General features: G+C 43.2%; 1 protein-coding gene across 1 annotated transcript; it reads right to left on the minus strand.

The window, feature by feature from the left end:
• Positions 1–466: 466 nt before the first annotated feature.
• Positions 467–1,402, minus strand: LOC130367230 (olfactory receptor 11L1-like). Its single transcript, XM_056569633.1, has one exon. The coding sequence runs from the start codon at positions 1,400–1,402 to the stop codon at positions 467–469; it is 936 nt and encodes a 311-aa protein (XP_056425608.1).
• Positions 1,403–11,945: the final 10,543 nt, after the last annotated feature.

Here is an 11,945-nt window from a genome sequence, read left to right on the forward strand (position 1 = left end):
TCATGCGGCAGAATCGTTGATCACTGGTTTCTTATGAGAAACCAGTGATCAGCATAGAAGATCAGTGTGTGCAGTGTTATAGGTCCCTATGGGACCTATAACACTGCAAAAAAAAAGTGAAAAAAAAGTGAATAAAGATCATTTAACTCCTCCCCTATTAAAAGTTTGAATCACCCCCCTTTTCCAATAAAAAAAAAAACACAGTGTAAATAAAAAGAAAAATGAACATATATGGTATCACCGCGTGCGGAAATGTCCGAATTATAAAAATATATCATTAATTAAACCGCTCGGTCAATGGCGTGCGCGCAAAAAAATTCCAAAGTCCAAAATAGTGCATTTTTGGTCACTTTTTATATCATTTAAAAATGAATAAAAAGCGATCAATAAGTCCTATCAATGCAAAAATTGTACCGTTAAAAACTTCAGATCACGGCGCAAAAAATTTTTTAGTTTTTTTTTTTCCTTACTGTTCATTTCTTTGACTGAATAACTTTTCCAAGACAAGTCTCATTTCTTGGTTCCTCAAGCAGTATATGATCGGGTTGAACAGAGGAGTCACCACAATGTACAAAAATGAAATTAATTTGTTAATGGTCAAGGTGTCTCCATTAGCTGGGACCATATAGATGGTGATGAGGGTGCCAAAGTACACGGTGACCACAGTGAGGTGGGAACTACAGGTGGAGAAGGTTTTTTTCCTCCCTTTTGTTGAGGAGATGCCAAGAATTGTTATGAAGACATAGATGTAGCTGACAATAACAAGAATAAATGGTATAAGAATAATAGGGATGGAAAGGAGCACGATCTCCAACTGTAAGGAGAATTTGGAACAGGTAAGTTCTACAAAAGGAACAAGATCACAGAAGAAATGGTCGATCACATTGGATCCACAGAACTCAAGTTGACAAAGAAAATTAAGAGTGATCTGGGTCAGGGAGAAACCGAAAACCCAACAGTAGATGACCAAGAGATTCTGAAGTCTGGTGTCCATGATGGTGTTGTAGCGAAGAGGGTTACAGATGGCCAAGTACCGGTCATAAGCCATGACTGTGAGGAGGTGACATTCTGTACACCCTATGGCACAGTATACATAGGTTTGGGTTATACATCCCCCAACAGAGATGGTGGTTCCTTCTAACCATACAACACGCAGCATGTTAGGAACAATCACAGACAGGAACATGGATTCCACAAATGACAACTGCTGGAGGAAGAAGTACATGGGAGAATGGAGCTGAGGCTTGATGGAGACCAACATGATGACCATAGTATTTATCAGGAGTGTGAGGATGTAGACATGTAAGATTACAATAAAGAAAGCAACGGCCTTGTAGCCGGTAACATCTGGGAACCCCAATATCAAGAGCTCAGTGACCGATGAATTGTTGACTTTATTCATGATCAGGTTATTGCAATTTTCCCAAAAATATTTGTCTTTTGTGTTTTGATTTGTTCTTATTCTGTCCTAATAGTTACATAATAGAATTGACATATTAGTGACAATCAGGGGCATTTATCAACCCTTTTACCCGAGTTTTTCTGTGTAAATTTGTTGCAAAAAAGTCGCTACTGCGACACCGTGACTTTTCGTGCGACAATAATCTATGCGAGCAAGAAGAGCAAGTTTTGTTTTTTTGACTACGGTATGCGGGTTTGAAAACTTTACTTGGTTTAGTCAGGTATTTATTAACTGAGACAGTCGCAGCTGCGCAATAAAATGTCGCAACGGCCGTAAAAATTTACTAAATTTTCTCCAGCTCCAACATGGAGCAGGAAAAGCTACTGCCGCCTGGGCTCCGACATACTTTCTCCCCGCTACCCTCACTTCGCTACAGGGACACTGCAGTGATTTACATCCCCCCCCTCTCACCTGCCAGCGCCACACAACTCCCATCTGTCTGCTAACTGTTGCAAGACTACAGGTCCCGCAGACTCCTAAATTCCCTGCTATCATTTCACATTTCCCGCTGGGTCCTATGATTGGTCAGGACCAGCAACCAATCACAGGACCCGACCGGAACAGTGATATGATTAGGGGATATAGGAGTCTGTCAGGGGGGGGGGGGGGTCCGTCAGCATACACCCCTGCCCCCGGCCTTCATCTGCGCTATGCTCGTCCGTACCCCCCCCCCGCGCTGCGCCCATCCATAACCCCCCGGCCTTCACCTGCGCTGTGCTCGTCCGTAACCCACCCCCCGGCCTTCACCTGCACTGTTCCTTACCTCTACCCCCCCCCCCCAGCCTTCACCTGCACTGTGCGCGGCCTCCACTCACACATCTTTGGTTACGTCGGCCTCCGCTCCCACGTCCCTCCGTCAGTGACGTCACTCGGAGGGCGCCCGGAGAGAAGGATCGCTGCGCTGGATGGGTGAGTGTGTGTGTCTGTCTCTCTCTCTGTCTGTGTGTGACTGTGTGTGTGTGACTGTGTGTGTGCCCTGCCTCCCTTGGGTCGGTCCCGGCGGCTACCGGTCGCTGGGACCTGGGGCTAATACCAGACATCACCGATCGCGGTGATGTCCAGTATTAACCCTTAAGACGCAGCAATCAAAGCCTAAAATGTAAAAAAAAAGCATTCCCGGCAGCTCAATCGGGCTGATCTGGATCACTGCAGTGAAACCTCGGTGTCCCGAGCATCTAGGATGCAGCAGGAGGGTCCCTTACCTGCCTCCGGTGCGTCCGATCGGCAATTGATTGCTCAAAAGCCTGAGATCCAGGCTTGAGCAATCGCCCGCCGATAACACTGATCAATGAAATGCTATGGCATAGCATTGAACAGTGCTGTCAATCAATGTATTGCATGTTATAGCCCCCTATGGAGGCTATAACATTGCAAAAAAAAAGTGTAAAAAGAGAGTTAATAAATGGAATTTAACCCCTTCCTTAATAAAAGTTCAAATCACCCCCCTTTTCCCATAAAAAAAATGTAAATAAATATAAACATATTTGGTATTGCCGCGTGCATAAATGTCCGAACTATAAAACATATATCGTCAATTAAACCGCACGATCAATAATGTACGCACGAAAAAATCCAAAGTCCAAAATATTTGTGGTCACTTTTTATACCATAAAAAAATAGATAAAAAGCGATCAAAAAGTCAGATGAAAACAAAAATGGTTCAGATAAAAACTTCAAATTGCGGCGCAAAAAGTGCTGCATATAGGTTCGTTTGTTTTTTAAAGGAAATCTGTCATCAGAATCACCCAAACTAAACCTGTCCAAGGAGGAAGACAGCACTAGTCCCTGCTCTTATGCCCGTGACCATCCGGATAACCAGTCCAGATATAGAACATCCAATTGGTATAGGTCACAGCAAAAAGTATGCAGACTCCCAGTTTCAAAAAGGCTGTGGTCTTTATTTAGGTCATCAGCAATGCAACGTTTCGGCTATGGTATAGCCTTTGTCAAGCTTGACAAAGGCTATACCATAGCCGAAACGTTGCATTGCTGATGACCTAAATAAAGACCACAGCCTTTTTGAAACTGGGAGTCTGCATACTTTTTGCTCCAAACTAAACCTGTTACACAGGCTTGTAGTGCGGGTGATCCTGATTAATATGCTTCTTACCTGGTTAAAAATGGTTCAGCGGTTCTTCAGATATCTATATCTTTATTTTTCTGTTATTCCCTGGCTTGGGACTCAGTGGGAGGTGTTATCATCTCGGACTCGGCCACACGTCATTCTAGCTGGGCGGAGCTGCCGCCCGGCTCATGAATATTCATGAACTTATACTCGTAGTCTAACTCCTTTTTCTAGGTCTGGTGGGGAGGGCCGCGCATGCGCCGCGTTCCGTACACCCGGAAGCGGCGTTCTCCCCCCGGCTTCATTCGAGCTGCGGCCCAATACAAGTAAAAAGACGGGCTGCATGAGTGAAAAGCCGGGGGGAGAACGCCGCTTCCGGGTGTACAGAACGCGGCGCATGCGCGGCCCTCCCCACCAGACCTAGAAAAAGGAGTTCGATTATGAGGATAAGTTCATGAATATTCATGAGCCGGGTGGCCGCTCCGCCCATCTAGAATGACGTGTGGCCGGGTCCGAGATGATAACACCTCCCACTGAGTCCCAAGCCAGGGAATAACAGAAAACTAAAAATAAAGATATCTGAAGAACCGCTGAACCAATTTTAACCAGGTAAGAAGCATTTTAATCAGGATCACCCGCACTACAAACCTGTGTAACAGGTTTAGTGCGGGTGATTCTGATGACAGATTTCCTTTAACGATATATGTTTTTACACAGAAAAATAAAAAAAGTTATAGGGGTCAGAAGATGTCAATTTTAAACTTATACATTTTCCTGCAGGTAGTTATGATTTTTTTTCAGAAGTACGACAGAATCAAACCTATATAAGTAGGGTATCATTTTAATCGTATGGAGCTACAGAATAAAGAGAAGGTGTCATTTTCACCAATAAATGTACTGCGTCGAAACGAAAGCCCCAAAAATTTAAAAATTGTGTTTTTTCTTCAATTTGATTATTTTTTTGTTTCGCCATAGAACAGAAAAACCTTGAGTCCCCAAGGGGTTAAAAGGAACCAATCATCAGATTTTCCCTATATAACACTTGGCAAAGCGTTATATAGGGTAACATCGTTATCCTCACCAATGGTCACCATCCTCGGGAGAAGCTCCTGCCCCAGGGATGGTGAAGATATTAATTTATAAACTATTTCCCGCTGGCCCCACAAGTAGTCCCCTGGGCGGGGAGCTCCTCTCACCTAGTCCCGTGTCTTCAGCCAACAGCGACGCACCCTTGGTTTGATTGACAGGCCCTGTCATCGCTCTGCTCACTGAACAGACGGAGCAGAGCAATGACACGGTCTGTCAACCAAGCGGAGGGGGCGTCGCTGCTGGTCAAAGTAACAGACTAGGGGAGAGGAGCTCCCCGCCCAGGGGACTACTTGTGGGGCCGGCGGGAAATAGTTTATAAATTCATATCTTCACCATCCCTGGGGGCAGGAGCGTCCCCCAGAATGGTGAGGATAAAGATTATACCCTAACGTAAAATCTGATGATTGGTTCCCTTTAAGAAGGGGCTCTTTTTCAATAATGTAACAGTGACAACAGATGGCTCTGTGGATTACACAGGACATTTCACTGTGCTTAAAAGAAAAATGGAAGCGTCTCGGGGAAGGAAAGTTAGTGGACTTAGGTTTAGTGATCAATTCATCTCTTGACTTTTCCTCAGCTCTATTAAGGGCTGTATTGAGGCACGAAACAGGATAACCCCTCAATGAATTAAAAAGTAGAAAAGATTTAATCATTAAAAAGGCCGACAAGGGGAACAGTACCAACAAGAAGTCCTTCACCAACTTTCTGATGACACCACTTACCGGCAGATATCTTATCTTCTGATCCTACTGCCAGAGTACTTTCCCAGACACACACCTTCCTCAGACAAAAAGTCGAGTCACACAAACTGTCCTAAAAAGAAGCTGAAAAGCTGCTCACGGATAACCCCTCAAGGCCACAATGGTACTTTCCCCAAAGGTCCATAAAAGCCTGGAGAGATCGCCAGGCAGGCCGATAATTATAGGCATCGGCTGGGTCACGGAATATCTGTCCCAATATTTGGATTGGTTGCTGCGCCCAATCTTGTCTGATATTCCGTCGTACCCAAGAGATACATATTATTTCTTGCCTGTTTAATGGATATACAGGTAGAGGGGGGGAGATGCACTGGGTTCTATTGATGTTGAATCATTATATACCAGGATTCCTCGTGAAGCTGGCATCTCGGCCATTGCAGAATTGTGCAAAGCAGCAACACAGTCAGAAGAGTTCATAAGTTTTGTCACAGAAGGCCTACGGCTTGTGCTAAACAACAACTCTTTCCAGTTTGACGGGGCATGGTATAAACAGGAAACCGGCACAGCAAGGGGCACGCCGGTCTCCTGTACTTATGCCAAATTTTTTTAAGCCATACTAGAAGCCCACATGATCTTTTCTGCTTCCAACCCATTTTTGAGACACATTAAAGCTTATAGACGGAATGTGGATGATATTTTTGTGGTGTGGTTGGTTCGAGAACAAAGTTTCCAACAATTTGTCTCGTATTTGAACAACGAGAACACGATGGACATGGCTTTCACTTCATCGTTTAAAACCTCGGAAATCGCTTTTCTGGACGTGGTTGTCTCCATCCAAGAGTCAGAACTCCGGACAGCCGGTTACAGAAAACCGTCGGCTCCATTACTTTATCTCCATCATGACGCACTAAACAATCACTCCCATATAGTCAGTTTCTGAAGTTCAAAAAGATCAACAGTGACCCATATATTTTCAAAAAACAAGCAAAACAACTTAAGTCACATCTAATTGAGAGGGGTTCTCCTGTTTCGTGCCTCAATACAGCCATTTGAGACAAGGAAAAGTAAAGAGATGAATTGATCACTAAACCTAAGTCCACTAACTTTCCTTCCCCAAGATGCTTCATTTTTTCTTTTAAGCACAGCTAAATTTCCAGTGTAATCCTCAGTGCCATCTATTTGCCACTGGTTCATTATTGAAGAAGATCCCAAGCTTAAGGATGTTGCAATCAATAGACCCTTTATTGTACATATACGTACACGGACCCTAAAGAACGAACTTGTGCGCAGCACTTTTACATCACAATTTGCTCCACTGTCTTACTGGTTGGAAGATCTATGCCCCACAGACAACCACAAGTGTGGTAACTCTTCATTTTGCCACCAAATGAAACCTGGGAAAATTATCATTTAGGTGGAGAAGACATACACATTGTCAGTCTTATCACTTTCAGAACCAAGTTTGTGGTTTACTGCATACAATGCCCTTGCGGCTTTTTTTACGCAGGATGTACCATCCGCCCTATGTTCGTCCACTTTAGAGAACATATCCGTCTCTCTAGGCTGGGAGAAGGGGTTCCCAGACTGGCAGGACATTTACATACTTATCACAACGGCAATCCCGTAGGATAACTTTTTTTTTTGTATAGAAGCAGCAGAACATACTCCCATCTGCATCACTTTTTTGCAAAAAGAATCACGGTGGATGTCCCGATTGGAAGCCACCGGACCGCTCGGATTTATTGAGCGTAATTAATTCAGTGCTCCTTTCTTTCCATTCCATTCTGTACAGTGCCCCTTTATGTAACATTTCCCATTTACTTTTGTTGCAGGCACAAAATGAATATCGGCACAGCCAAAGGATGAATTAAACTGCTCTAAGCACTGCTGGAGGGCAGAGTCTACCAGCCACCAGATTGTAGCATTATGTTGCAACAACACATCAGCTGATCCCATGCTACGGCAGTAGGTTACTTAACTGAGGCCGTAAGCATGTTCTGTGGGCGTGACCAAGCGGGCAACCCGCGAAATGGGACCGTCGCACTACGAGCTCGGCTGAGCTCTTGTCTTCTCTCCCCCACCTGACCTCATGTTCCTGACTTTCATGGAAGAATAAAGTTTCCAGCAGGCATAACCTGGGTGAGTGCGTTACTTTGCCTCCTCTGCTTATTCAAGTTGCACTTTAATTCCATATAAGAGCACCCCCGACATTGCCGCACCATTTGCCTATCCTTGTCATACAGTGCCTTCCGTTGTTTAATAGACCATATGTATACATTACCGTGCCGGCGCATTATCTCTAATTTCAACTATACAGATCAAAGATGCATAAAAATAAATTCACAATAGACAAAATACAAAAAAATCACAAAGTCCGGTCTGAACACGGACCAAGATCAGGATACACAGAACTAATTTCACTAGAAATAAGAACCAGAATGATGCCTATGTTAGGGAAAAAGCAAAGCTCAGAAAATGGATCCAACCAATAGGAGGAACCAAAATAACTACAAAACTAAACTCTAATCATGGAGAGAATACAAGATCCAGGGCACAGAACTATATGGGACAGGACCTAACCTTGGACGAATACACAAAATACAAACACATCTAAACACAGGTAAAGATTCAGGATAACAGAAACAGGTGTGAACACTGACCAAGACCCAGGTTTACAAAACAGATACAAAGTAAGAAATTAAAACACCGACCACAGTACAGACAGATGAATGGTAAAAGCCAAACAAGACTATCCTAATTACCATGGCAATACAAAGTGCTCAGACACAAGAGTGCAAGGGGAATTAAAATCAACAGGAAAGCAACGAAGGCTGGAGGCCGAGCAATACAACCCACTAACAGCTGATAGGTCAAACCCGATTTCAGACCCAAACAAAAATCATGTGAAATCGGATGCGGATCAAATCAGATGTGTATAATGGATCCGATTTTTTAATGGAGGTCAATTGATCCGACTTTACCGTATTTTTCGCCGTATAAGACGCACTTTTTCTTCCCCAAAACTGGGGGGGGGGGGGGTGGAAGTTGGTGCATCTTATACGGCGAATACACACGTATCACGGCGGTCCCTGCACCAATCAATGGCCGGGACTCGCGGCTAATATAGGACATCACCGATCGCGGTGATGCCCTGTATTAACCCTTCAGACGTGGTGATCAAAGCTGACCGCCGCGTCTGAAGCGAAAGTAACACTAACTCGGCTGCTCAGTCGGGCTGTTCGTGACCACTGCGGTGAAATCGCGGCGTCCCGAACAGCTTACAGGACACCGGGAGGGACCTTACCTTCCTCCTCGGTGTCTGCTCCGTGTCGGGATCCCCTGCATGGCCAGCGCTCTCCTTCGACGTCATCACGTTGTCGTGCACGCCGTCCCGTCATCCAATAGGAGCGGCGTGCGTAGTGACGTGATGACGGCGACTTGATGACGGCGACGGAGAGCGTGGATCCCGGGGAAGAAGACGTCCGGAGCGTAGGGGACACCACGGGGACGCGGCAACAGCGATGAAGCGACATTCAGGGCAGCGGTGACGGGTAGTTCTACCTCCTATACCAGTGATCTTCAACCTGCGGACCTCCAGATGTTGCAAAGATACAACTCCCAGCTGGGAGTTGTAGTTTTGCAACATCTGGAGGTCTGCAGGTTGAAGATCACTGTTGGGTTCAGAATCTTTTTTTTATAGATTTTGAACCTTTAAAATTGGGTGCGGCTTATATGCCAATGCGTCCTATAGGGCCAAAAATATGGTATATACGATTTTAAGTTATAAAATCGTGTACTCAAGTCGGATGGAGAAATCGTGATGTGAACACAGCCTTAGTCACAGTCTTTATTCTGAAGAAATCTGAGTAGATCCACAACCCATGGGGCTCAGCATCCAGTCCAACATTATTGAGTTTGTTAACAAAAAGTGAATTTGGGTAGATACGAGTGCAGAAGATTCTGCTGATAACTATGTCATGTGTATATCGATTCTATGCTGCTGCAGGGAAACGGACCAACTCCACATCCATCATCTGCCGTCTTTCCTCCTAGTCACAAAGATTAATTTTAAAGGGTACCTCTCATCAAAAAAACTTTTGATATATTATAGATTAATGTATGCAGAATAACTTTACAATTGCATGTTATTAAAAAATATGCTTCTTTCTATTTAATTTTCCACTTTAAAGAAATGACCACTAGGGGTCTCCCTACCAGTCCTGGCAGCAAGCATTTCAGACTCATGCTGGAGTCCTAAACACTACGAGCTGCCAGTCTGCTTTGTTCACAAAGGAGAACACCCAGAGCTGCCAGCCTGCTTTGTTCACAGCCTGTTTGGCTGATAACAAAGCAGGCTGGCAGCTCCGAGTGTTTAGGACTCCAGCATGAGTCAGAAATGCTTGCTGACAGGACTGATCGGGAAAAATACAATAGAAAGAAGCATATTTTTCATTAACATGCTATTGGAAAGTTATTCAACATTCATTAATCTAAAATATATCAAAAGTTTATTTGATGATAGGTACCCTTTAAGGAGATTATTTCAGCCCTGGTGACCTCAATACCGAGAGATCCTCTTACCATGGGAACCAGAGATGGCAGCCTAAATGTTTCCTACAAGGTCTTCACTCCCTGGTCTGGACATTACAAGTAGTATGAGTGCCGGATCCTTCACTTGTCCCTTATTCTTCATATATTATCTTGTCGCCCGTGAGAACAATGTTTGGAGCCCATCAGGTCATCCATAAGAAATGTATGGGGCGCATTATGTTCTCTGAGCTTTTTATGGAGCAGTTTGTTATCAGGGGACAATCGTCTCTCCTCATCTCTGAGAATTGTAATTGTCCCTAATAACATAATAGATTATTGTGATTTCATTGAGGCAAAAAAAAAAAAAAACAATAATACACTGGAGGTTAATTTTTTTAAATGTATTTTTGAAAGACAGAAAGGAGAAAAAAAGAACTTGTTTACCAGCTAAATATTGACTATAAGTTTTCATACGGCCTCATCCTACATTGGAGACATGAGTGTAGATCGTGTATGTACACAGAGGCCATGTGGTGTCCTTATTCCAATCTCTATCGCCCTCTGTTGGGCACTTAGGAGAGTTTTTCCAGGAAAACACATTTGGATGTAACATGTAAAGGTTTCCTGTGTTTATTCATTTACCATGTTACTAACATAAATTCATTTTTCTTATTATTTTGTTTAAGCCTTTTAGTCCACACTTGTTGACCTCTAGTCCTATAGCAGTAGTAGGTATACGTCACATGCCTACATGTCTATTCAGCATGACTCTCTTTACTATTGTTCAGGTCTTTCCATATTTCCCCTTACTTCTTCTTATTTTCCATTTTTGAACTCTTACGCTCTACAATTTCCTCCTCCTTTCCTTGTAAATTTACATATGTGAATCCGGGGTGGCATCCCTGGGCTGCAGCATGCCATTAGGTCACGACCCTGGCACTGCACTATATGCTTTACATAAAAATGTGTGCATTACTTGCAATAGATGCACGTCACTGATCACTGAGCATATTAGTCTCTGTGGTGTTTCAAATAAGCAAGTGTGTGGAGCATAGACTCCTGTCTAAATCTGACAGGAGTCCTCTGCTTCGCCTATTGAACAGTATGGCAGTGAAACTGTATGCATCACTGGATTACTGCTAGCAAATTAGCTGTGGTAGGTGTCCCCAAGCCGGTGAATGTTTATCCATCGTCAGCTTATGACTATATGTGGTGAGGAATGGGGTTTTCTGCTCAAGAGCAGAAGATTTAAGAGGTTGTAGCATATGGTACCACTGTGACGCACTACAAAATCTGGTGCACCTTCTGTTCTAGTGTTGAGCGGCATAGGCCATATTCGAATTTGCGATATTTCTCGAATATATGGACAAATATTCATCATATATTTGCTAAATTTGAATATTCGTAATATTCGCGTTTTATTTTCGCACATGCGAAAATTTGCATATGCAAATTTCCGCACATGCGAAAATTTGCACGCCAGTCTCACACAGTAGTATTAGAGCCTTCTTACACCACAAGCTGCAAGCAGAGAGGGATGACCACTGTGATGTGTACTGTGGAAAAAAAACAAACAAAAAAAAAAATGAATATTCGTAATTACGAATATATAGTGCTATATTCGTGAATATTCGCAAATTCGCGAATATTCGATATTCGCGAATAAAATTCACATTGCGAATATTCACGAGCAACACTATTCTGCATCTGAGCAGAGCCGGCTCCTGTGCTGGACCTGGACAAGGTAATTATTATAATTGTTTAGTCTACACCTTCTAAACTAATATGGTTTCTTCAGTTTTTTATTTTTCTAAACAAGGGTCCTGTATTTTGAGGACAGCTTCATATAAGACTATGTCTATGAGCAGAATTTTCTTTTTTCTTCAAATTAAATGGTAAAATTAAATGGTTAAATTTTTCCGTATTTTTGCTGTTCATTATTTTTTTCTCTTTCCAATTTTCCAGCTTAATAATAGAGATGTCTCATAAACTCTCTTTTCTAGGACCTCCATTATTTATACCCTATCTCATTACTTCTTCTGTCCATCTCCCACAATTTTTGGATATACATTTCAAAATCCCTTATTTTATATCGTTGTTT

Source organism: Hyla sarda, chromosome 4 (genome assembly GCF_029499605.1).
Source record: "Hyla sarda isolate aHylSar1 chromosome 4, aHylSar1.hap1, whole genome shotgun sequence".
Classification (NCBI taxonomy): Eukaryota; Metazoa; Chordata; class Amphibia; order Anura; family Hylidae; genus Hyla; species Hyla sarda.